Source organism: Ranitomeya variabilis, chromosome 4 (assembly GCF_051348905.1).
Source record: "Ranitomeya variabilis isolate aRanVar5 chromosome 4, aRanVar5.hap1, whole genome shotgun sequence".
In the NCBI taxonomy this organism is placed as follows: domain Eukaryota; kingdom Metazoa; phylum Chordata; class Amphibia; order Anura; family Dendrobatidae; genus Ranitomeya; species Ranitomeya variabilis.
Genome location: NC_135235.1, coordinates 461957425 through 461984939, shown reverse-complemented (window position 1 = coordinate 461984939; position 27515 = coordinate 461957425). Strand labels below are relative to the sequence as shown.

At 45.5% G+C, this 27515-nt stretch overlaps 1 protein-coding gene across 6 annotated transcripts in view; it reads left to right on the top strand.

Moving 5' to 3' along the window:
- Window positions 1–1869: 1869 nt before the first annotated feature.
- The window catches only part of LOC143765223 (regulator of G-protein signaling 9-binding protein-like), a 28015-nt gene continuing 2369 nt past the window's right edge, over window positions 1870–27515 (top strand). For 2 of the 6 annotated variants that reach the window (XR_013213343.1, XR_013213342.1), the window contains exons 1-4: window positions 1870–1987; window positions 18397–18695; window positions 24595–26214; window positions 27170–27248. Coding sequence is in view for 1 of the 6 variants with exons in the window: in XM_077251673.1 (XP_077107788.1) it covers window positions 1932–1987; window positions 18397–18695; window positions 24595–25127 (888 nt within the window). In the remaining 5 variants the exon portion in view is untranslated. Of the gene's footprint in view, window positions 1988–5637; window positions 5736–15166; window positions 15845–18396; window positions 18696–24594; window positions 26259–27169; window positions 27249–27515 lie in introns of those variants that run through there. The other 4 variants (XR_013213345.1, XR_013213346.1, XR_013213344.1 and 1 more) reach the window with 4 other exon arrangements.

Genomic DNA, 27515 nt, shown 5'->3' with positions numbered 1-27515 from the left:
ACCCTAAAAGACATTTACAAATCATTGTAATCTTCTTTTCTTTACATCTTGTGTCTTAACTTTTTTGCAATTGGGGTTGTAGCATTAGATGGTGGCTATTTAAATGAAATGTCAACCATATAATACATTGTCATGTTTAGTCCCTCAGAACATGAATTTCTGTTTGCCGCAACTCTGCTTTGGCTGACCATAGTGAGTCTCAAGTGGAGGACCCCACTTTAAGGTATTTTGGCCTAGGGCTTATGAGCAGGATTGTTCTGATGAGAAAACGTCATAAAATTGAAGTTAATCTTCAGTGTGGACAAGAAATGTAGAAATATTTGTGTTTGATCCTAATTTAATTCAGCAGTCTCACCTATAATGTCTGGCCTTAAGCTACTTTCACACATCAGGCTTTTTGTTTCAGGCACAATCTGGCAATTTTTGTAAAAAACGGATCCTTTTTTTTTTTTTTTACGCCGGTTCCATTTTTTTCCCATAGAGTTGTATTAGCACCGGAGTGTGCCTGATGGCTAGTCGTTTCATCCGTTTTTTTCCGGATCCGTCCAAATAGTCGTTTCCGGCGGACGGAGAAAACGTTTTTTGTCCGGAGGAAAAAAACCGCAGTGTGATGGAATCGGCCAAAAACACATGAAACGAAGGCGTGAAACAATGAATCCGGCAGCCTGATCCGGTTTTCAAAGCATTTCCCATATACCGTAAATGATGCAGATTTTCTATTCTGGTGTGTCTCTCTCTCTCTCTCCCTCTCCCTCTCTCTCTCCCCCCCCAAACCCGTGCGTATTAATGAAAGCCGGATCCAGCTAGAAAACGGATACGGCGCTTCAGTTTTTCACATTTTACGTCGGATCCGTTTTTTTTACAAACTTGACGGATTCTTCCTGAAACCAAAAAACTGATGTGTGAAAGTAGCCTTAGGGTATGTTTCCACGGTAAGGAAACGCTGCATGTTTGACGCTGCGCAGAGCTGCAGCGTCAAACAAGCAGCGTCCAGATGTTCCAGCATAGTGGAGGGGATTTGATGAAATCCCGTCTCCACTATGCGTGGAAACCCGCACGCGGCGGCCCTGCGACTACGGACATACTGCGCGTCTTTTCAGATCGCAGCATGTCCGTACACCTTGCGGGGACGCAGCGTCCCCGCAAGGCATATCACAGGGCCCTATGGGAGAGCGCGATCATCCCGGATGTGAAGAGTTAACACATCCGGCATGATCGCGTCCCAGAAAGGGGGCGGGGCTTAGCGCCGAGCGGCTTCGCCGCTGCGGCGATACCGCCGGCCATCCTGACAGTGGAAACATACCCTTAGGGTGCCAATCTGTTTTGGACTCAAAAAAACAGCAAGATTGATTTTTAGTGCAGTGTTTAAAATTTCTTCGTAGTCATTGAATTCAGGTGTATTTACTAAATTGTACCTATTCTTGACCTAAAAAAGTTATTTGTGGATAAAGGGGGCTTATATCTGAGCAACTTTCTCTATGATCAAGTCAATCATTCTTTGACTACATCTGGGGCAGTGTCGTTTTTATTGAATAAGCAGTTCAGTCATCCTCCAAACAAAAAGACACCATACACACATCATGTGACAGATGTACAGCGCCCCCCAGATGTAAGAGAGCAGTAGATGTTCTGCTCAACATGTGTGGGATGGTTGGAGGCAGGTGCAGCATTTGGAGATCTTTTCTCAGAGGAATGTGAACTATTCTGAGCCTACAGGCCTGCATGTCCCTCTTCAGCTTGTTTATAATTAGGGAGAGTCAGCCCATAGGGACGAAGGAGGGGGATCTGTAGTGTCTTCCCAAAATAGATACATTCCATGTGGGGAGAGAAGCTGTGTTTGAGAACAGAGGGAGGGATTTACAGAAGGGAGTAAGAACATAAACATCCCTGAACTAAGAAAAGTTACCATCCTCTCCAGCAGTAACTGATATATGGCGGCAAGGGAAAATATGATAGGTAGGACACTACAGATGGGGGCAAGGCAAAGGTCAGTGCTTTATAGGGTCCAGAAAAAATGTTACATTATAGCATATCTTATTGTATTTTTGCATGATATCACAAAACAAGGGGTCTGCAAAAGAGGTGGCATCATGGAAATCATTTCATTTCTCTGTGTCTAACTCTGTGTTGTCTTCATATAATCATAATTACCATACCTGGTACTGGTGGGGACAAACAAGCATGAAAATTGCACTAAATGGTCATTTATTCTGAAAGTTATTTACTACTTTTTTTAAATCTAAATAAAATATAATATTTGGGTGTTGTAATGCGGCCCTGCCATACTGGACACGGGAACATCGGAAGTCTCCTTTGTAGTCTCCTAAAGACTTATTAGGCTTTTGAGGTTTTTTTTGTGGAGACCTGTGGTGGATGTGCAAATTTTGGTCTGTACAAGGACCATGAAACTCAGGCGTGTGAAGCCAGCGCAATTGATAATGTGATTTCTAGAATGTATTATTCTTTGCAATCATCTGTATTATCATTTGTTTTATATAATTGGAGGTACACTTTAAAGGAAACTTGATAGCGGCTCCATGCTGCCAAATCTTCTCCCCATCCCTCTAGACCAGGGGTGGGCAATTAATTTTCCTGAGGGGCCACATGACAGTGACTGTTGTGGAGGGCCAAACCAATAGGCCAAAACTAATTCTGCTCAATATTAATATCAATATATTATAATTATTATATTATTTATAATTATAATAACATTAATTGCATCCTTTAATATTGAGCAGAATTAACCCCTTAACGTACTATTCCGTCAGCTGGCAGATCCCCCACCTCAAAGCCGCGACATGTCAGCTGTTTTGTACAGCTGACATGTGCGCGCAATGAGCGCGAGCGGAATCGCGATCCGCTCGCGCCCATTAACTAGTTAAATGCCGCCGTCAAACGCTGACAGCGGCATTTAACTAGCGCTCCCGGCCGCGCGGCCGGGAGCGCTCGCACCGCTGACCCCCGTCACATGATCGGGGGTCAACGGTGCATTGCCATAACAACCAGAGGTCTCCTTGAGACACTAGACACTTTAACCCCTTCATGACCTTGGGATTTTCCATTTTTCCATGTTTGTTTTTCGCTCCCCTCCTTCCCAGAGCCATAACGTTTTTATTTTTCCATCAAAATGGCTATGTGAGGGCTTATTTTTTGCGGGACGAGTTGTACTTTTGAACTACGTCATTGGTTTTACCATGTTGTGTACTAGAAAATGGGAACAAAATTCCAAGTGCGGTGAAATTGCAAAAAAAGTGCAATCCCATGCGTGTTTTTTGTTTGGCTTTTTTGCTAGGTTCACTATCACTGATCTGCCATTGTGATTCTCCAGGTCATTACGAGTTCATAGACACCAAACATGTCTAGGTTACTTTTTTTATCTACGTGGTGAAAAAAAATTCCAAACTTTGCTAAAAAAAAAAAAAGCGCCATTTTCCGATACCCGTAGCGTCTCCATTTTTTCATGCTCTGGGGTCGGGGGAGGGCTTATTTTTTGTGCACTGAGCTGATGTTTTTAGTGATACCATTTTGGTTCAGATACGTTCCTTTGACCGCCCATTATTGCATTTTAATGCAATGTCGTGGCGACCAAAAAAACGTAATTCGGGCTTTTTGAATTTTTTTCTCACTACGCCGTTTAGCGATCAGGTTAATCCTTTTTTTTATTGATAGATCGGGTGATTCTGAACGCGGTGATACCAAATATGTGTATATTTGATTTTTTGATTGTTTTATTTTGAATGGGGCGAAAGGGGGGTGATTTAAACTTTTATATTTTTTTTATTTATTTCATATTTTTTTAAACATTTTTTTTTTTTTACTTTTGCCATGCTTCAATAGCATGGGAGGCTAGAAGCTGGCATAGCCTGATCGGCTCTGCTACATAGCAGCGATCATCAGATTGCTCCTATGTAGCTGAACTACAGACTTGCTATGAGCGCCGACCACAGGGTGGCGCTCACAGCAAGCTGGCATCAGCAACCATAGAGGTCTCAAGGAGACCTCTGGTTACTATGCCGACACATCGCTGACCACCGACCATGTGACGGGGGTCGGCGATGCACGCATTTCCAGCCGGATGGCCGGAAGCGGTAGTTAAATGCCGCTGTCAGCGTTTGACAGCGGCATTTAACTAGTTAATAGCGGCTGGTGGATCGCACTTCCACTCGCCGCTATTGCGCGCTCATGTCAGCTGTACAAAACAGCTGACATGTAGCGGCTTTGATGTGGGCTCACCGCCGGAGCCCACATCAAAGCAGGGGATCTGACCTCGGACGTACTATCCCGTTCGAGGTCAGAAAGGGGTTAATAAAAATTGTGACTTTTAGGCTAAGTGCACACGTTGCAGAATTGCCGCGGAAATTTCCACGGCAATTCTGCCCCTCCTGTCGCGGGTATATCGCATTCGGAATTGGCATGCATATTCCCGCAAAAAACTAGCCTTTTGCAAGCATAATTAGCTTGCAGAATGCTAGCGTTTTCCAAGCGATCTGTAGCATCGCTTGGAAAACTGATTGACAGGTTGGTCACACTTGTCAAACATAGTGTTTGACAAGTGTGACCAACTTTTTACTATTGATGCTGCCTATGCCGCATCAATAGTAAAAGATTGAATGTTAAAAATAATTAAAAAAATAAAAAAATGGTTATACTCACCTTCTGCAAACAGCCGATCTCCTCAGCGGCTTCCGTTCCTATAGATGGTGTGTGTACAGGACCTTCGATGACGCCGCGGTCACGTGACCGCGACGTCATCGCGGTCATGTGACCGCGACGTCATCGCAGGTCCTTCACACACAGCATCGCTGGGAACGGAAGCGGCCGCGTGCAGCGCTGAGAGGCGGGAAGACTCCGGGGGCCATCGAGGGTGAGTATATCACGATTTTTTATTTTAATTATTTTTTTTTTTTAACAATTATATGGTGCCCAGTCCGTGGAGGAGAGTCTTCTCTCCTCCACCCTGGGTACCAACCGCACATAATCTGCTTACTTCCCGCATGGTGGGCATAGCCCCATGCGGGAAGTAAGCAGATCAATGCATTCCTAGGTGTGTGGAATCCCCGCGAGTCCGCAAATTTAATGAACATGCTGCATATTTTACCGCAAATCGTTTCCGCTGCGGAAAAATACTCAGTATGTGCACATTTGCGGATTGCATTCTAATTAATAGGATGCTTAATGTGAGCGTTTTTTTCGCGGTTTTATAGCGTTTTTATAGCGAAAAAACGTGAAAAAAACGCGACGTGTGCACATAGCCTTATATTGGAGTTGTATTGTGCTCTGTTTTGGTTCTGTCGGATTAATCAGTCTCCCTAGGATCTGAGTTTTTTGTTTCATATGTGCTTAGTGCATCCATAAGATGACATGATGTCATGCCTGGAAGATAACTCTGCCTCCAGAGCTTATTTTACCTGAAGGGGAAGTAAGTTACCAGAGTGAGATAAGGAACCAACACAGAACAGGAGAAATTAAATGTCTTCTTGCAAACACATTTTTTGCTTCTCTCTCATCTCTGCTGTATTGCAATAATATTACAACCCGGTCTGCCTGTGAGCTGGAAGCTAAAGCTGAAAGGTGCCCGCAGTTGTGTCAGGTATAATCACACTCAGCTCTGCAGTGAGGTCAGGAGAGCAGAGAGCGGCCATTGTATAACACAATGGTAATACCCCCTTCATGTAAAATAAGCTCTGGAGGCAGAGTTATCTTCCGGGGACCATACTCCAAAGAACCGGGAAGAGGTAATTTACATAAAGTGTTAAAAGGAGATTTCTCAGCACAAGATATCTGATATGTGACATACAGGGAGGACCTTTTTCAGCAATGTATAACCTGCATGTTCATATTAATATTTAAATAGGTCAAATGTTCTGACAGATTCCCTTTAAACATTCAAAAAGGATTATACAGCCATTCTGACATTGATTGGTACAAAGTTGGTACACCAGCCTAATCAGGCCAAAGACATCTATTTAAAGGGTTTTTTTTCCCCTGAATCGTACATTATTCCTTATTCTGAGGATAAGGGATAACTTACTGATCACTGGAACTTTGGGGTCTGATTGCTGGGACCCCTAGTTATCCCTAGAATGGGGCTCTGGAACAACACAAACTATCTCCAGCAGTTCCATAAACAATGAACAGAGTGGAGGGCGAGATGGAACTCCATTCAAGATGGGGCTCTGCAGAGTACGGGTCTAGAGCCCAGTTCTGAAGATCACTAGGAATTCAACTGTTGGTCCCCTCAGCCATCAGTAAGTAGATAACTTACTATTTTGGACAAACCCTTTAATAATATATGCAGCTTGTATTATAAAATGTTGTGACCGATCCATTAAATATGCATTTTTGTAATCACTTTTTAGTGCTCCAATGTATTTAAACAGGGGCACACATGCCATTGGTGCAACCTTCAGCCACACAGGGACCCAAGAGGTAAGGAGGCCACTTCTACCTCCAAAGCAGGTGGCATTGTGCATTATGATGAGTTATTGGACTGCACTGGGCTCATATATTGTTCTTGCAAATGGGTGTTCTGTCTGTGTCAGCTTCTGCATCTAAAATAGAAAATAAAGCAGTGTTACAAATAGTCTGGATTTGCATGTTGCAGATTTGTGTATACAGCCCATGTGCAGATCAATGTGGCTACATTTTTACAGGTTATGAATAAACGCTGAATAAGCAGATACTCAGTGACACTATGACTGATCTACTGCTGCAGCGACATGATGACTGTAATATCCATTATGGCTGGCATCAGTCAGACCTAGACTGGCAATGTGACAGCTGTGCAATTTGTAATGTCTGCAATGTTTTTCAGTGAGCTGTCAATTGTTATTTACCATATCTTCATGCTCATAATTCCTATTTATTCTGTTCATGTTTTTTAAGTGCGAGAGGATGGTGTACGACATGAATGATGGAAACTGTTTTCCTGTTGTTTTATATTGGTGCCGTTATTGAATTGTAGAAAGGGTTAAAAGCTGCCTCGTTGCCAGGTAACGGTGGTGCGAGTAACAGCAGGTCCCTACCCAGCTCGTGTGCTGCGGCGCTGTATACTTGGTCTGCTACAAGCGGCATCTTTTTCCAAAGCTGACAAGTACACTTCAGTGGAAAAAAGGGAGAGGAGGGAGACGCATAGGCTTTATGGAAAAAGCGGGAGAACCCCTAAGGATTTCCATTTGTAGTGTTCGGGGACTGATATTTATAATGTGCAGGCTCAGACATGTATACTACAATAAGCCTGAGGTATTATCACCGGGATCTAACAGGCCGTATACATGAAAATGCTGCATGGAAATGGCCAAGGGGGCTTAGCCATGAGGGAAAACGAAATAATTGTATGTGAGACTCTTTCCTGTATGGCAATGATATTTTATACTGGAGAATTTCGATTACGGTCTATAACCAGATGACATTTCATAAAACATCATGGCGGACAGTTTAATAGAAACAGGAAACAGACTAAACCCACATGCACACGCTCAGTATTTGGTCAGTTTTTTACCTCAGTATTTGTAAGCCGGGAGTGGGTGATAAATACAGAAGTGGTGACGTATTTCTAATAGGCCACGTTCACATGTTCTGAATTTGGTCAGTTTTTTACCTCAGTATTTGTCAGCCAAAACCAGGAGTGGGTGATAAATACAGAAGTGGTGATGTGTTTCTATTCTACTTTTCCTTTGATTGTTCCACTCCTGATTTTGGCTTACAGATACTGAGGTAAAAACTCACCAAATACGCAACATGTGAACATGTCCTAAAGGTAGTTTCACTGACAAGTCACACAACCAAAATCAGTTGTGTGACTTTTTTTGTGACTTGCTGTTGTGAGAACAAACAGCCAAACTGCAGACCTGTCACTTACATTATTGCAATCTGACACCACCATCTTCATGTTATGTAATGTGCTGCTGTGCACACAACCTGTATGGAATATGTAACACAACCTGCACGGAATATGTACACTTTCAGTATAAATCATTAATATTTCATTATCACAATGGTAAATAGATGTTTGGGGTTGGAGCTCTCTTATGGTCTCATGAGCTCTTACTTTCTATTGGGTGGGTTTTAAGCCCACCATACGGTTGCAGAGATATGGACCTTTTTATTTGGTGCAAAATTTTATGATCTTTACCAAGGGCTCACAGGATAATACTACAGGGCAGCTCAAATGGGAAAGAGAAAATAGCAGCCAGCTCACCCAATACGGCCCATAAGATGCAGGAGCATAGGTAAAATACCTAAAGGAAGAAAAATTGATTACAGCTCCTGGAAAAATGAAAAACTTTACTGGAAAGTAGGAATCCAGGAGACTCACAATGAAAGGAGTAGCTGATTTCTGACACACTTCAGCGTCTTTGCCTGAGTCAGTGTCCTTTGTCTGTGCTCAGAGAAAGGAGTGCACCCAAAATGTGAAGCTGATTTCTTCATGAGTCTCAAGGATTCCTACTTTTAAATTTCCATACAATTTTTGCATTTTACTAGGAGCTTGAATCAATTTTTCTTTCTTTAGAAGATTACAGACACGCCCCTGGAGAACCCTGTGAACAACACCCCATTGGTGAACACCATAAAAATTAGCACTTAATTAAAAGGTCCATATCTCTTGGGCAGTATGGTGCATTTATAAAAAAATAAAAAAAAATAAAAAGGCATACCCAGCAGGAATAAAAAGAGAAAAAAGTGGACACTTTTGATCTGGTGACAGATCCTCTTAGGGCTGTCCCACACGTCCAGATAATTCCGGTACCGGAATAAATCGGTACCGGAGTTATCCGTGTCCGTGTGCCTGGGAACTCACGGAGGCCATACCTGCGGCACACGGGTGCCGCCCGTATGGCGAGTGGGTACCACACGGAGCGTGTGGTACCCACTCTGCATGGTGCTGAAGCTGCGATTCATATCATCCCTGCAGCAACGTTTGCTGCAGGGAAAATATGAAGAATAGTGTTTAAAATAAAGATCCATGTGTCCGCCGCCCCCCCACCCCCTGTGCGCCCCCCCCGCTGGTCAGAAAATACTCACCCGGATCCCCCGTCGGCAGTCGCTCCTTCCTGGTCTGCCGCGGCTTACTGTATGCGGTCACGTGGGGCCGCTCATTTACAGTCATGAATAGGCGGCTCCGCCCCTATTGGAGGTGGAGCCACATATTCATGAGTGTAATCGGCCGCATACAGTAGGAGGCGCGGCCAGACCAGGAAGGAGCGACTGCCGACGGGGGACCCGGATAAGTATTTTCTGACCAGCGGGGGGGCGCACAGGGGGTGGGGGGGCGGCGGACACATGGATCTTTATTTTAAACACTATCATTCATATTTTCTCTATAGCAAACGGTGCTACAGGGAAGATATGAATACCGGCTTCAGCACCATGTGGGGGGGACAGCGCTTACTGTAGCGCTGTCTCCGGCACGCCACACGGACCCCAGACGGAGAATGTCCGTGTGAGGTGCGTGTTTTACACGGACCCATTGACTCTATTGGGTCCGTGTAATCCGTGCGCTCCCACGAACACTGACATGTCTCCGTGTTTGGCACACGGAGACACGGTCCGCACACGGTCCGCACAAAATCAATGACATCTGAACAGATGCATTGATTTTTATGGGTCTACGTGTGTCAGTGTCTCCGGTACGGGAGGAAACTGTCACCTCACGTACCGGAGCCACTGACGTGTGAAACCGGCCTTAAAAGGGATTGTCCTACAAAATGGTCAATGCAATAGATTCTCCTACAGGATGTTGGAGGAAGTTCAATTATTTCCAAGTTTTGTATATTACGGTAATATAAATATTCATATACTCATCAATCAAACCCCCAGTTACTCTAATGCAGATATTCTATGGTCTTTGATATCTTTAATACGCCTTTTGACAAATTATGTTTTTTGGAAACAGTAGTTCTACCTGTAGCACATTTTCATAAACAATACTGCAGCACCCAGGCAGCATTTCTTGCATGCCCATTCTTTCCAATATAATGAATTGTAAAGGATTTTGTGATCCGCTTATAAGAGAAGACGAGTAACATGCAGCTCCAGGCCCTCACCTACTAAGTGCCATTTATAAAACTGGTGTTTTCTATATATCAGATTACTTTGGGCCCTTGCAGGCTCCACTGCTATGTCTGCACCCATACTTTCCTGTACCTATAGCTGTGTCCCCTAAGAGAGGCACCCTTAATGTCGGCCCATGATCTTGCAGTTAGGCAAGGGTCACACTGCCGTATTTTCTCTCATATGAGTAAATCCATTCAATTATGGTAATCACACTATTATCAAAGTATGATCAGCGTGTGATCTGACTTTCTTGTGTGTGGACAAGACTGTAAAAAAAAAACCTCTATCTTCTCCATTCTGTCATTCCCTGAAAATCAGATCGCATTCGTATGCCATGGCTGAGTACGATACGATTTACGGATGCAAATTGTGCATGCTGAAATTTTGTCCTCAGACAGGCTCTGTCAGAGGAAAATATTTCACATGTGCACATGTTAAATTAGGCTACTTTCACACTAGCGTTAACTGCAATACGTCGCAATGCGTCGTTTTGCCGAAAAAACGCATCCTGCAAAAGTGCTTGCAGGATGCGTTTTTTCTGCATTGACTAACATTAGCGACGCATTTGCGACGCATTGACACACGTCGCAACCGTCGTGCGACGGTTGCGCCGTGTTGTGGCGGACCGTCGGGAGCAAAAAACGTTACATGTAAAGTTTTTTGCTCACGACGGTCCGCTTTTTCCGACCGCGCATGCGCGGCCGGAACTCCGCCCCCACCTCCCCGCACTTCCCCGCACCTCACAATGGGGCAGCGGATGCGCTGGAAAAATGCATCCGCTGCCCCCGTTGTGCGGCGGAGACAACGCTAGCGTCGGTGACCTCGGCCTGACGCACTGCGACGGACCGAGCCCGACGCTAGTGTGAAAGTAGCCTTACTGCAAAAAATGAAACTGTAATTTTTTAACCTACAGTGATAATTGCCAACTTGCCTCACCTGTAGGAGTTAATAGTACACATCCCCAAAGATATCCCCTCCCCCACAAATCACACCACTTTTTATAGCTATGACCCATTTCATACTGCCTGAATGTATGATTGGACACAAGGACTCTGGCAAGTTATGATGCATCTCAGCATCACACGCATAAAATCTCACAAGGTTTCCACACATAATGAACACACGGACACAGATACCTCTGGTACTGATTTTTCCAGTACCGGTAATATCAGGACGTGTGAAAGAGCCCTTAAAGACATTACATGTCTATGGGGCTGTTCACACGTTCATTTTGTTTTGCAGATAAGCCTCCAGAGATGTCCATTTTTTGATCCGGAGTCATTGATCAAACGTGACCATGCAGCTCAATAAGTATTCAAAAGAAGAAAACAGGTAGCATACTGATTCCTTCCGTTTGTCATCCGAGTCTTGTCTGTTTTCTACTGTTTAGTGGGTGTGAGAAGCCTCAAATATATTTTTTTATTTGCATACGAGAATAAGCGATTGTAATAATGGACATGGATCAAAAATGGTTGATAATCAGATCCAGCACTCTCAGTGTTACAATCATACATCCGTTTTCCTTTTTTCTTACGTGTGTCATAATTTTTTTTCTCATCTGTTTTTACAAACTGAAAGAAGTAGCCTGACAAATAGCAGTGGATCAATTAAAAATGGATAAAAAACATATGCAAAACATATGTCTTCAGTTTAACATCTGGTTATAATGGACTAGATAATGAACCTGTTCTACGCCCGGGTGGTGAGCATTTTTATTGGTACATTTCCGACACCATTTTTTTTTAAGACACTGTGTCTGTGAATTCGCTTATAGAGTGTCTTCAATAAAATGGTGCCAGTATGTGCACTCGCTGATTCCGGATCCATTTTATTGGAGCATTGTAATACAAAATTAAAAGTAACCTTTCACCAGAAATAACACTCGTGCGACGGTTGCGTCGTGTTTTGGCGCACCGCCGCCACAAAAAAAGTTACATGTAACTTTTTTTGTGCGTCTGGTCCGCCATTTTCGACCGCGCATGCGCGGCCAAAACTCCGCCCCCTCCTCCCCGGACCTTACAATGAAGCAGCGGAAGCGTCTTAAGACTGCTTCCGCTGCCAACGTCGGGCATTTTTTTCACAGTATGCGTCAGTACGTCGGGCCGACGCAGCAAGACGGCCCCGGACCGACGCTAGTGTGATAGAAGCCTAACAGTGTTATGCTGTCCTGCGCCTGCATACAGCCAAATGTAGGGGGAGAAAATGAACTTTAGTCTTCCCTCCAGCAGTCGGTTATAGTCTTGGAGTTGGGGGTGCCGCTGGTTCAATCATTGCTCTGAGTACACAAAGCGGCTACTGTAACCACGTCCCCGACCCTGACTGACACCCCCTCTACATTGAGGCCGGCTGTCAGTCAGAGCCAAGTGCACGGTAACAGCCGTGGGCCTCTATTTTCAGAGCAATGACTGAACCTGTGGCGCCCCTGCCTCCATGACTGAAGCCAAAGTCTGGCGGGGAGAATAAAGTTACTTTTCTCGCCGGGCAGCATAATAGCGCTATTAGCCTGCAGATTAACCGCATATCTGCAGGTTAAGGCTACTGTCACACTAGCGTCGGGCTCGGCCCGTCGCTGTGCGTCGGGCCGACGTTCCCGACGCTAGCGTTGTCTCCGCCGCACAACGGGGGCAGCGGATGCATTTTTCCAGCGCATCCGCTGCCCCATTGTGAGGTGCGGGGAAGTGGGGGCGGAGTTCCGGCCGCGCATGCCCGGTCGGAAAAAGCGGACCGTCGTGAGCAAAAAACGTTACATGTAGCGTTTTTTGCTCCCGACGGTCCGCCACTGCACGACGCATCCGTCGCACGACGGGTGCGACGTGTGGCAACCCGTCACAATGCGTCGCTTAATGTAAATCAATGGTGAAAAAATGCATCCTGCAAACACTTTTGCAGGATGCGTTTTTTCGGCAAAACGACGCATTGTGACGGAATGCAGTTAACGCTAGTGTGAAAGTAGCCTAACTTAACAACACAACAACATAGCACAAAAATGTACCAATAAAAATGCTCGCCACAATGGTGTAGAACAGGTTCAATAGCTAGTCCTGGTATATGGTCCCCCATCCTAGTATATGCTCCCCCATCCTTGTATATGGTCCCCCAGCCTTGTATATGGTCCCCCATAGTTGTATATGCTCCCCCAGCCTTGTATATGCTGCCCCAGCCTTGTATATGGTCCCCCAGCCTTGTATATGGTCCCCCATCCTTGTATATGCTCCCCATCCTTGTATATGTCCCCCATCCTTGTATAAGCTCCCCCATCCTTGTATATGCTCCCCCAGCCTTGTATATGCTCCCTCGGCCTTGTATATGCTCCCCCAGCCTTGTATATGCTCCCCCAGCCTGGTATATGCTCTCCCAGCCTTGTATATCCTCCCCCAGCCTTGTATATGCTCACCTAGCCTTGTATATGGTCCCCCAGCCTTGTATATGCTCCCCCAGCCTGGTATATGTTCCCCCATCCTTGTATATGCTCCCCTAGCCTTGTATATGGTCCCCCATTGTTGTATATGCTCCCCCAGCCTTGTATATGGTCGCCCAGCCTGGTATATGCTCCCCCAGCCTTGTATATGCTCCCCCAGCCTTGCATATGCTCCCCCAGCCTTGCATATGCTTCCCCAGCCTGGTATATGCTCCCCCAGCCTTGTATATGCTCTCCCAGCCTTGTATATGCTCTCCCAGCCTTGTATATGCTCGCCCAGCCTTGTATATGCTCCCCAGACTGGTATATGCTCCCCCATCCTTGTATGTGCTCCCCTAGCCTTGTATATGCTCCCCCAGCCTTGTATATGCTCCCCCAGCCTGTATATGCTCCCCATCCTTGTATATGCTCCCGTAGCCTTGTATATGGTCCCCCATCGTTGTATATGCTCCCCCAGCCTTGTATATGGTCCCCCAGCCTTGTATATGCTCCCTGAGTCTGGTATATGCTCCCCCATCCTTGTATATGCTCTCCTAGCCTTGTGTATGGTCCCCCACCGTTGTATATGCTCCCCCACCGTTGTATATGCTCCCCCAGCCTTGTATATGCTTCCCCATCCTTGTATATGGTCCCCCATCCTTGTATATGGTCCCCCATCCTTGTATATGGTCCCCCATCCTTGTATATGCTCCCCCAGCCTTGTATATGTTCCCCCATCCTTGTATATGCTCCCCCAGCCTAGTATATGCTCCCCCAGCCTTGTATATGGTCCTCCAGCCTTGTATATGCTCCCCCATCCTTGTATATGCTCCCCCATCCTTGTATATGCTCCCCCATCCTTGTATATGCTCCCCCATCCTTGTATATGCTCCCCCATCCTTGTATATGCTCCCCCATCCTTGTATATGCTCCCCCATCCTTGTATATGCTCCCCCAGCCTTGTATATGATCCCCCAGCCTGGTATATGCTCCCCCATCCTTGTATATGGTCCCCCAGCCGTATATATGCTCCCCCAGCCGTGTATATGCTCCCCCAGCCTTTTATATGCTCCCCCAACCTTGTATATGCTCCCCATCCTATGATATGCTCACCCATCCTGTACAATACATATGGGGATCGCGGTATGCACAGACACTGACTTCGGCGCCACACTCCTCCTCCCTGTCACCTCCAGGCACTGGACTTTTTTTTTCATCCATATCGAGGCCTAAGGTCGGGGTAAGAAAAAGGTATGAAAAACTGTCCTATTTTCATCCAGCAAAATGGACGATTGTTTCCGTGTGTCATATATTATCTATATGTCATTTTTTTTACATCTGTTTTTATACATCAACATTTAATACCATTTACAAGACCAAATAGAATCCCATGTTAATAATTGAAATGTATATGTAAAAAGCAGACGTTTGGGTTTTTCGCACACCGATAAGCTTGAATAAACGAGTCTCGTCCAAAATACCGAAGTACCTAGTGCATGCTGCGACTTCCTGTCATCTGCACAACCCTATTAGATAACATTGGTCCATATGCTATGGGTATTTCATATGTACTCGTCCACCCATATAATGTGCCAGTTATAGTTTCCCATGTAATCTTTCCAAATGAGCAGTTAAAAATGGATGCCTATTAAAATCTATGGGCGAGAATCATATAAAAACAATGAAACTGGGGCATGTTGGGATTTTTATCCATGTCCAGTCCGCCTTTTCCCCCCATTGGAGACCCTATGGCTGCCTCAGCTTCTTATAGAGCCAATTAACCAGGTTGATAAATGCCCCAGAATCACTGGTGTAGCTTGAAACTCATGGGCCCCGATGCGAAACTCCAACGGGGCCCCCAAATATTTTAAATCTTTAATAGCACCAATACTCTTTTTCTATAGGCCAAGGGGACTTTTAGGCCCCCCCAGGCTCCAGGGCCCGGGTGCCATTGCAACCCCTGCACCTGTTGTAGTTACATCCCTGCCCAGAATTATGTAATATATGGGTTTGATGCCCGGTGCCCACAAGTATATATGTCCTGCATGTTCTAGCCCATGCTGGGAGTTGTGCTCCTCCAGCTGTGGCTGCTGTGTGAGCGGTGCTGTCAGCACGGAGGAGTGTGGCGAAGCATGCCCCCTCCCATAGGCGGCTGTGGGGAGCGGGCGCTGCGGCTCCGGAGGCGGAACCTGTGCTCGGTGCTGTGCATTTCCCACACTGACGGACGGACGCGCTCTCCCCGGGAATCCGGCTCCATGAGGCTTTAGTCAGCAGAGCAGCAGCTTGCTGCCATTATCCTATTACACAGCCTGAGCCTCACACTCCAGCTTAGCCTCGGCCCAGGGAGAGATGTGACCCGGACGCCGTCCGCTGAGGCGCCCTCGGGGGCAGGTAAGTGCCAGGACTCTGATACTAGGAAGCTGCAGGCGCAGGGCAGAGACTCTGAAGTGGGCAGGACAGGGTTAAATGTCACCCTGGGTTCACTGTTCCCATCCTGGCACATTATAGTCAGGGATATGCTGCGGAGATGGGTGACAGGAACCTCCTAAGTCTGCCAGTCATGGCTCTAGTAGTCCAGTGGTGACCAGTGCCAGTGCTCGGATGGGTGACGTGGAGGTGGCCAGTGCCAGTACTCGGATGGGTGACATGGAGGTGGCCAGTGCCAGTGCTCGGGTGGGTGACATGGAGGTGACCAGTGCCAGTGCTCGGATGGGTGACATGGAGGTGACCAGTGCCAGGACTCAGATGGGTGACATAGAGGTGGCCAGTGCCAGTACTCGGATGGGTGACATGGAGGTGGCCAGTGCTCGGATGGGTGACATGGAGGTGGCCACAGTGCCAGTGCTCGGATGGCTGACATGGAGGTGACCAGTGCCTGTGCTCAAATGGGTAACATGAATGTGGCCAGTGCTCAGATAGGCAACATGGCGGTGACCAGTGCCAGTGCTCAGATGGGTGACATGGAGATTGCCAGTGCTCGGATGGTTGACAGGGAGGTGGCCACAGTGCCAGTGCGCGGATGGGTGACAGGGAGGTGGCCACAGTGCCAGTGCTCGGATGGGTGACGTGTATGTGGCCAGTGCTCAGATGGGTGACATGGAGGTGGCCAGTGCTCGGATGGGTGACATGGAGGTGGCCAGTGCTCGGATGGGTGACATGGAGGTGGCCAGTGCCAGTGCTCGGATGGGTGACATGGAGGTGGCCAGTGCTCGATTGGGTGACATGGAGGTGGCCACAGTGCCAGTGCTCGGATGGGTGACATGGAGGTGGCCAGTGCCAGTGCTCGGATGGGTGACATGGAGGTGGCCAGTCCTCGATTGGGTGACATTGAGGTGGCCACAGTGCCAGTGCTCGGATGGGTGACATAGAGATGGCCAGTGCCAGGACTCAGATGGGTGACATGGAGGTGGCCAGTGAGAGTGCTTGGATGGGTGACATGGAATGGAGGTGGCCAGTGCTCGGATAGATGACATGGAAGTGGCCAGTGCTCGGTTGGGTGACATGGAAGTGGCCAGTGCTCGGTTGGGTGACATGGAGGTGGCCAGTGCTCGATTGGGAGACATGGAGGTGGCCAGTGCTCGATTTGGTGACGTGGAAGTGGCCACAGTGCCAATGCTCGGATGGGTGACATGGAGGTGGCCAGTGCCTGGACTCAGATGGGTGACATGGAGGTGGTTAGTGCTCGGATGGGTGACATGGAGGTGACTGGTGCCAGTGCTCGGATGGGTGACATGGAGGTGACTGGTGCCACTGCTCGGATGGATAACATGGAGGTGGCCAGTGCCAGGACTCAGATGGGTGACATGGAGGTGGCCAGTGTCAGTATTCGGATGGGTGACATGGAGGTGGCCAGTGCCTGATGTTATGTGGGCTCATGTGCCAGCTAGCGTTGGCTATAATGTCACTATATTTTGCCCTGAATACTGCTAGTCTGACCACTGGGATCCACCTGGTCCAAAAATTGTGGCGCCGAGTCCTCTTTTCTGGACGTCCTTCGTCCCTGTTAGCGTGGTCACTCAGCTTTTTCCTTCATGGCTATTTAACACTAGGGAGTGACCGGTAAGGAGCCTCCACTTCTCAGGCCCCCATCACTGAGATAATGGGCAATTACCTAATGTAGTGTTGTTTTTGTCACTGTGCCATTCATCTGATGGGGTTTGCAGAGATCTGGGCACCTACTGCTGATGTGACCCCATTCTGCCACTTTTGAGTTTCCCCTACTTGTGAAAACTGATTAATTAGAGTATAATAAGAGTATGTTGTTAGAAGAGGGGGTATGCGTGACTGGATCAATAGTCCCTGTGTGACCACTGCTCCATTCACTTCTATGGTCTCTGATGCCAGCAATCATACATTTATCATTTATAAGCAATTGTCCTGCCATCCTCTGCATGCAGTCAGGATTCTATGAATGGAGTCCTCTCATGGGCAGACATGGCACGCAGACGGGCATTATGACAGACTTTAGCACTGGATCGCTTCCGTTTGTAGAGTGATTAGTCCTGACAATGTTATTCATTTAGGAAATGGCTCATAATGCCATCCCACTGGGTAGTATGGCACAAATGCCATCTAATATTATGCATGCAATGAAGTGTGGTGTTTTCTCCGGTGTATGGCAGGAGGTAAGGACGAGGTCAGTAGGCAGATTAGCAGCGTTTATGTCACTGCCCTGTAAATATAGTAAACCCATCAATGAGAGATGTCAACAAGCTGCCTGCGAGTCGCCCCCGATCGTCATCCTCATTATGTGCTGGCACATTATTGATTCCTGCGGAGTGATGGGTTGTGTGAAAAGCAGCTGCTGTCTATAGCTGCATCGTTCTCGTCCACGCCAATGGCTTCTGGAAATGCCAGGAATTCTGTAATGTGGCTGGAGAGATTGGCTGATCGTCTGTATTAATGGCATAACAATTTGATTTCTTTCTTGTTTTGTTTGCCAGGTGCCCCCTATGCCAGGAAAGATACAAATTAAGCATGTCAGTCCAGGATGGTGCCAGCCCGGCACCCCCTCACTTGCACCCTATCTCCAGAACATTAACACTGCGGGGAATACGTGGGCACACAACGGAGACCGGCGGGCATGGCACGGTTGCAGACTGCAAGAAGGTTCATAACTCCTTAAATAAGGTGACAGCCTGTTACCGGCAGCTGGTGATGTGTGTTGGGGGGACGTCGGACTGTCCTCGGCTGCGAGAGGAGCTGGAGGAGAGCAGGAAGAAAGCCTTTGAACTAAGCACTGGTGAGTGTGGTAGTGGGGAAACCAGGACAGTGGCAGACACCTAGCATGTAGGGCTCAACTATGGAGCCACCACATTAGGTTAGGGCATGGTAAGCACCCGCCACTTTTATTTTCTGAATCACTCCCCTTATAAGCATCACCTCTCTTCATTTGTGACCAGAGGAGAATGGGGGACAGCAGCCCCCAGTTCTGGTGATGGGTGGGGGCCCCAGCAGAGGAGTTGTATTGAGCAACTAGTCATGAATGTGCTCCACCAATCCAAAGTATAATGCTAAGATGTGAAGATAACGGAGTGGTAGGTTATATGCACCCCTGAGTCGTGCAGGCAGAGGCAAGACCAGGGCTAATCCATGGGGGTCTCGGTGCGACCCACACTGATTTAACAGTTATTCCCTATACAGTGGAGAGATGATAATTTACTTAGACCAGAATAGACCTTTAAGTCTCAGCTAAAGCTTGTATTGTGGTGAGGCACCACCAAGGCATATGTATGGGAAAACACTCATCTGCACACATACATTCCTACATATATACTGTGGTGAGGCACCACCAAGGCATATGTATGGGAAAACACTCATCTGCACACATACATTCCTACATATACACTGTGGTGAGGCACCACCAAGGCATATGTATGGGAAAACACTCATCTGCACACATACATTCCTACATATATACTGTGGTGAGGCACCACCAAGGCATATGTATGGGAAAACACTCATCTGCACACATACATTCCTACATATACACTGTGGTGAGGCACCACCAAGGCATATGTATGGGAAAACACTCATCTGCACACATACATTCCTACATATATACTGTGGTGAGGCACCACCAAGGCATATGTATGGGAAAACACTCATCTGCACACATACATTCCTACATATACACTGTGGTGAGGCACCACCAAGGCATATGTATGGGAAAACACTCATCTGCACACACACATTCCTACATATACACTGTGGTGCGGCACCACCAAGGCATATGTATGGGAAAACACTCATCTGCACACATACATTCCTACATATACACTGTGGTGAGGCACCACCAAGGCATATGTATGGGAAACCACTCATCTGCACACATACATTCCTACATATATACTGTATAACTCTTCTATATACATTCTCAGATCAGGGATCTAATTGTAATTTAAATATATATGTATACATATATGTGTGTCCTTATAAATATATATAGAGAGAAAAAAAAAACAACCAGCACTCCTAATGTGAACACATGCAGGCTTAGCCCTAGAGTGACATGTTCTGTCCATAATTGTAGGCTGGTGGGCCAAAAGTGGCATGTACGGTAGAGTAGGACCCATCAGAGGGAGGTCACCTTTCTGTGGTTTATGGGCACAGATGAATTGGCAAATTTATGCGCTAAGAACCTTCAGTTCATCTATTACTGCAAGCTTTATGAAAATGTTTTTTGAAAAAATCTGTGAAAAAATATTTTTGAGAAGTATAATCTATACTGAATAAATTTTTCTGTGTTTTCACATGGCCTAGATTCATGCACATGTGCTGCTGTGTGTATATATATATATATATATATATATATATATATATATATATATATATATATATATATATATATATATATATATATATATATATATATATATATATATATATATTAAAATATATGTTTATGTTACAACTTTTTTTTGGGGACCGATACATCAGTTTACCTACTCCACTAACCTATCAAGCTCGGTGCCAACAAGAACACCTAGAAAGAATCAAGTCATTGCCGACGCTCAAGGGAATAATACGTCTTTGGTGAATGCCCACTGGTGATGCTTATCCCACTATTACAATGATTTTACTTCCATCCATCCGCCCAGAAATATCAGTATAATGACGGCTGCCGGGCAGGATCTTCCGGCTTGTTATTACTAATGGTATCCGGAGGCTTTGGCCTTATTGGATATGTATATTCCCAAAGCAAACATTTTAGTAGTTATTTCAGATTTATCGAAATCCTTTTCAGAACCAGGGAGACACCAGGAAATTTAGACGGAGGATTAGAAAATTGCACAAACAGCTTTTTCTCATACAGTGCCACTATTCAGAAATGGAATGCACAGAGCACCCCTTACATGGCCCTCTGGCCTCAGTTTGGGGGTTTATATCCTGCGTTTTATATCCAGATGCAGACTACGGTGCAGTGTTGGGTCAGTCCTGTCTGTGAGCTGCCATTTTCTGACCCGCATTACTGCTATCATATGGGGCCCAATTCATTATTGGTCGCAATTTCACCAGTATTATTGCATTTTTATTGTTTTGCACCTTTTTTTGGTTTGCAGCATGTTCATCTTTCCATTTGCGCCTTTTAAAGTCACTTTTTTATGTGTTCGGTTTTTTTTAAATGTGCATCATTGTGGACCGAGTTTAGAGTTTAACGATATTCTTTGCGCAATTCGTCATCTGTGAATTTTTGAAAAGTCACAAAATTTGCAGCAAACATATTCCAGCTTAATGACAGAAATAAAGAACATTTTTGATGATTTTGGTGTAAAAAATGTCAGCGAATAGGACAAGAGTAAAAAGAAAAAGTGACTTAAAAAATAGCAAATGATGAATGAATCTGCCCATAATCTTTACGTACCTTCACTGTATTGACCAGTATGTTGGCCCTGTGTAATGGATGCCCTGTGGGTTACCAGGCTATACAGACAAATCTATAGAAATGGAGCCTGCAGACTGGGTTTCCTTCCCAAGCCTTTGTAAATTTGTCAACTGGAAAATGTATAGTGGTAAAATGTCATTGAAAGCACCCTCCTGTACAGCACATGTTCTGGAGCTTCCCCGCCTAGTTCTAGGCATCACACATCTAATAACGCTGCTGTGCACATGGGTGGGCAGGGAGCTTTAGTATTTGGAGACTATCATGTGGGAACTGGGGCTGAGGCAGTACTGTAATTAATGTGAAGAAGGAAGGCCAAGAACCTGCTGTGATCACTGGGGGTAAGGACAAGATACTGCTAAGAATATTGGGGGGCAGCAAAAGACAAGGTTCCAATAATCTGGTCACAGTACAAAAAAGCAGTAACAAACAAATCTTATGTTTTGGCACAACATGAGAGATAAAACAAATACAAAATCTATAACACATTATGTCCAGAGGACGCCTTGATGACTATAAGCTTTCTCCAGATCGGCTTTTGTTTCTAGCTTTTTTATCTGCTACATTATTTTCAGAATGCATGTAGATCAGTAGAGGTCCGCTATTTATTGCCCCCATGCTCCTTACTCTATTGCCCTTAGTGTCTGACCTTAATGACGGGCATTAACTGGGCTGTATTATCAGACAAGACTTTAACGTTCATTGTCCAGAACTGATCATTTTTTTGACCACAGACACAACTGTCAGGACCACGGTTTGGAGCTTCATCTGCAGTATAAGAGTATGTGCGCTGGCTTATGTGTGCAGATCTAATGTATGTAGAATAATCGTACATGAATCCTGAGCAACAAAGCATGATTCAGAGGGAGTGGGTGGACAGATACTTTGTAGACAGAAAATGGCTAGATGCATAGATAAAGTAATGGAGCCTGGAAACAATATTAGAAAGTAGTAATAAATCAGAAGATGTAGATGCTACCTAAGCTCCATCAGTCATAGCCTCCATTGTCTACATAGATAACATGGCGGTGGTAGCCCGCAAGTCATCCTCTGCATGTAAATTAGAATTTGATAGGCTGTAGACTTCAAACACAAGTAACACTACGTAAAACCATACTTATTTTTTAAAGAAGACCTGTCGCTTACAAAAATTGTGTACTTTGTAAAAATCACTGAGCTCCCCTGATTCTGACACTTTTTTTTACGTTTTTGTGCTTGGTTGCTCTATTGCAGAAATATTCACATTTGCTGCTTTTGGAGCGCAGTATCTGAAATCTCTTCTAACAGAGCAACTGTGTATTTTTTCAGAGTTTTCCCTGGGGGGTGTGCGCTTTCACCGCCCTATTTCTCAGATGCTGCCAATCACAGCTCGGCAGCTGGTCTAGCAGTCTCAAACTCTGCTGAGCTGTGATACAACCACATATAACCCCCTTCGTAACTTAATACCAAAGGAGAGTCAAAGAGTATTTATATTAAAATTCTAACAAAGTTTATTTAATCAAAAATGATAAAAATTAAAATACAGAGTGACACTAATAGCAGGATTGTAGGGGATAAAAGATTATATCTATATAAGGATAGCGATATTAGGTAACTTATATTGTATAGCCGTACATTGATAACATGGGTCCCATCAGGGGTCCTAGAGCATTTTGTCACAACCAATATAGCTAATTGCAGCAAGAGCAACATCTCCCATAAGAGTATATGTAATTAATCAGTCAGGTCTGAAGATAGAGGGATAACGCTACATATATAAGCAAACAATAAAGTGCAATAGTGCGTACTACTTATGTGAGTCATAGGTGCGCAAGTGCAAAAATAGCTGACACATCATAAATAGTAAAACTTACATAGAATATAGATGTTCAGTAATGGATCCCCGCCTGCCGCCTCAACGCGCGTTTCGCCGATCTTCTTCAGGGGGCGTGGTTTGCTGACGCGTGTGTGTCGGTATAAATAAGCCGATGGACCAATCAAATTATATGTATTACCTGACGTCAGACGATGCGGCGCATGCGCAGATATCGCTGCACTACGTAAAAGCACTTCCGTCCGCACTCAATGGAACGCACGCCATCCACCGCTGCGAAGCAACAGGGATCACGTGTGTTTACCCGGAGAGCATATCGGGAAGGCTAAGTGCAGGGAATCCGAGCGTGCGCATTGACTGCCGTTTTGAGTAATATTTATTATTTTGGTTAATGAATCTGATGTTGGGGACAATTTGATCCGATTGAGCTGTGATATAGCGTAAGGGAGAAATGTAAAGAAACGCCCAGATGCTTTGCAAGCAGAGATTTCACATGTTGCGCTCCAAAAATAGTGACGCAGCGCAAGTTGGAAGAGAATGGCAGAATAAGGGGCGCAAAGGATTTTTCTTTACAAGGTATTTATCTAAATTTTTGTGTGCAAGTGACAGGTCCTCTATAAAGGGATTCTCCACTACTCAGACAACCTTTTGTCAATCACTATGTTTCCCTTTGTAAAATAATTACACTAATACTCACCTCTGGTGTCGGCGTTGTGTCAGCGCTATTTACACTGGCTCTCCTGGAGATTGGTGATATTATGTCACGCGATCCCTGCGGCCAGTCAGCACTGACTTCTTTTCCCATCCTTCGGACGAATCAGATACATGAAGTGAGAGAGCCAGTGACAAGAGCTATTTTTCTCTCGGATGACCCTCTGTGTAGGACACAGCAGTTTGCCTTGTGCTCTCCCATGCATTTTATTAAGTGGCATATCGACACATATCGGCCAGACTGAGGCCAAAAAAACACACTTGTAGCTTCCGTCTGGTTAATGGGGGCCTTTGGTAACGTAATTATATGTTAGAAAAAGCTCCCAGCATATACTTCCAGATAAGTGTGTGAATACAGTGTGCACGTAACCTACATATTAGCTTTTGTCTTCTTCTCATGTCTTAATAATAATAATAATAATAATAATAATAATAATAATCTTTATTTATACAGCGCCAACATATTCTGCAGGGCTTTACAGTTTAACAGTTTCAAACACAAAAGTCATAGGTAACAACGTTAACAATACAGTAATAAAGCAACTAAGACGACCCTGCTCGTGAGAGCTTACAATCTACAATGAGGTGGGGAGATACAGTGTCTTACAGTCTTGTGTGCTTTTGTGAGAAATGTAGAGCAATATGGATGGCAGAAGGACAATTTCTCTGCACTGGTCATATGGTAAGATATGTTGTTGAAGAGCTAATCTAATCTCTTTATATATTTTCCAATAGATCTGATGAACACATTGATGGACCTGTTGAATGAGCAAGAGGTGACCCAGGAAGACAGAGTAGAGCTAGAGCGGACCTGGGTACTATTCCTCTCTACCCTAGAGCTCTTCCAGCAGGATCTGTGTAAAGCACACCACCTTTGCCAACTCTTTCCTTTGCATGGTAGACGAAAAAGACTGGTCAACACAGGGGTTATTGGTAAAACATCAGAAGTTGCTTACAGAGCCAGGAACATAAAGTCTCCCAGTAACAGCAGGGTACGGGAGAACCCACAAAGAGTCGACAGACCCTGCTCCCCGGATCTGGCCGGTCAGATTGAGCATGTGGAAAGGATGCTCCATGACATGCAGATGAAGGTCAGCATTCCTATATGGACGGTAGAGGCCACCGAAGAGGCTTGGGCAGAGATGAGCTCAGCCTGTGACCTAGATGAGGGTTCAGACAATGAAATACTGGCTGGGGAGGATATTTCTAGCAGGGGCTGTTGTGCTCAAAGGCAATCACTGACTCGTCCTTTATGTATGGTTTCGTAACGAACAGCTATCCTTGAGTTCTTAAAAACAGCTGGACCTGGCACCCAAAAACATGTGACTACAAAATTACGGAAATTAGGCTGCATGATGGATACATTGGTTCTCAGGTGTCATCAGATCAGTTCGGCAGATGTTGGGGTTCTGGTCTACTCATTCATAAAACTACCTTGTGATATGGTGTGGACTCCCAAGATGTTGGCAGCCCCCATGGCCGGTTAGGACTGTGGACAGTGCCGGCATTGTTATATCTACTCATCCTGCGGATAATTTCCAGAAATGATATAAGGAGTGAAGAAGTCAGCTTTCATGTGACATTTGGGGCACATATCTGATTCTACATTGTGAGGATAATCAATAATCATAGTAAATTAATGGCAATGGTGTATACATCTGTATATATTCACCGCCTTAGACCTTTGTTTTTTCAATTGGAGTGAACAATATAATCATGCATGCAGTCTTCCTCAGGGACGTCCATAATTAATTAAGCACTTACTGGAAGGAACGGATTTTCTCAGTCTATCTTTTTAATGGTCCTCATTAACCACTTCTGTGTCGAAGAAGGCTGAACTGATTCACGACTGCCAGTCCAAGTCACCTCCTACATTTGTCTGTGCTAATAGGAAACATCCTCTGATTATAGTAAAAAGGTTCATTATGAATAATATATCAAGGAATTGCGTCAGTTCCTTTTATATGTGTTACTATCTGGATCACTCTGCAGACGCGAGCATTAAGAGAATAATCTGCTGGGATGTATGGGAGTTTATATTCATTTTACTGGTATGTAATGTTCCTTTTAACCTAGAGCGCTCTACTAATTAGCCATATTCTGCCATTTGCAGTGCCACAAAGTGTCTCGCTAAAGAGTTTTATACAGAGTGCAGGATTTCTACAAGCTCTATAGAACTATAGCATACAAAGGCTTTAAAAATTGGAGCAGCCCATGCAATATGGGGTCTCCTCTGTGAGATAAAGTGTGTTGTGGACTAGCTTAGGGCAGCAAATGGACTAATGTTTGAATCCATGATAGCCTATCCCCTTAATTCAGCTAATGCATCCCTGGTGCTTTCACTCACTGGAGGAGGTCATGTTTGAATCCCTGCTGGCCTAGGGCAATGAATGGGCTAAAGGTACCGTCACACTAAACGACTTTATAACGATATCGCTAGCGATCCGTGACGTTGCAGCGTCCTCGCTAGCGATATCGTTTAGTTTGACACGCAGCAGCGATCAGGATCCTGCTGTGATGTCGCTGGTCGCTGAATAAAGTCCAGAACTTTATTTGGTCGTTTGATCGCTGTGTATCGTTGTGTTTGACACCAAATGCAACGATACCAGCGATATTTTACACTGGTAACCAGGGTAAACATCGGGTAACTAAGCGCGGGGCCGCGCTTAGTAACCCGATGTTTACCCTGGTTACCAGCGTAAAATGTAAAAAAAACAAACAGCACATACTCACATTGCGTCCCCTGCAGTCTGCTTCCTCCTCTGACTCAGCGCCGCAAAGTGAAAGTGAAAGCAGCACAGCGGTGACGTCACCGCTCTGCTCTCACTGTACGGCGCTCAGTCAGTCAGGAAGTGGACGCAGGGGGACGTGAATGTAAGTATGTGCTGTTTGTTTTTTTTACATTTTACGCTGGTAACCAGGGTAAACATCGGGTTACTAAGCGCGGCCCTGCGCTTAGTTACCCGATGTTTACCCTGGTTACCAGGGGACCTCGGCATCGTTGATCGCTGGAGAGCGGTCTGTGTGACAGCTCTCCAGCGATCAAACAGCGACGCTGCAGCGATCGGCATCGTTGTCGTTATCGCTGCAGCGTCGCTTAATGTGACGGTACCTTTAGTCTATATCCCTGGTACTTTTACTCACTGGAGGGGGTCATCTTTGAATCCCTGCTGGCCTAGAGCAATGATTGGGCTACGTCTATATCCCTGGTGCTTTTACTCACTGAAGGAGGTAATATTTGAATCCCTGCTGGCCTAGGGCAATGAATGGGCTAAGTCTATATCACTGGTACTTTTACTCACTGAAGGAGGTCATCTTTGAATTCCTGCTGGCCTAGGGCAATGAATGGGCTAAGTCTATATCACTGGTACTTTTACTCACTGAAGGAGGTCATCTTTGAATCCCTGCTGGCCTAGGGCAATGAATGGGCTAAGGGTACCGTCACACATTGAAATTTTCATCGCTGCGACGGCACGATTCGTGCAGCACCGCTGCGCTCTGCTCTCACTTTCCGGCCGGCACTCAGAGCAGGAAGCAGACGGCAAGGGACCTGAAGGACACCGACGGGTGAGTATGTACGGTTTGTTTTTTTACGTTTACGCTTGTAACCAGGGTAAACATCGGGTTACTAAGCGCGGCCCTGCGCTTAGTTACCC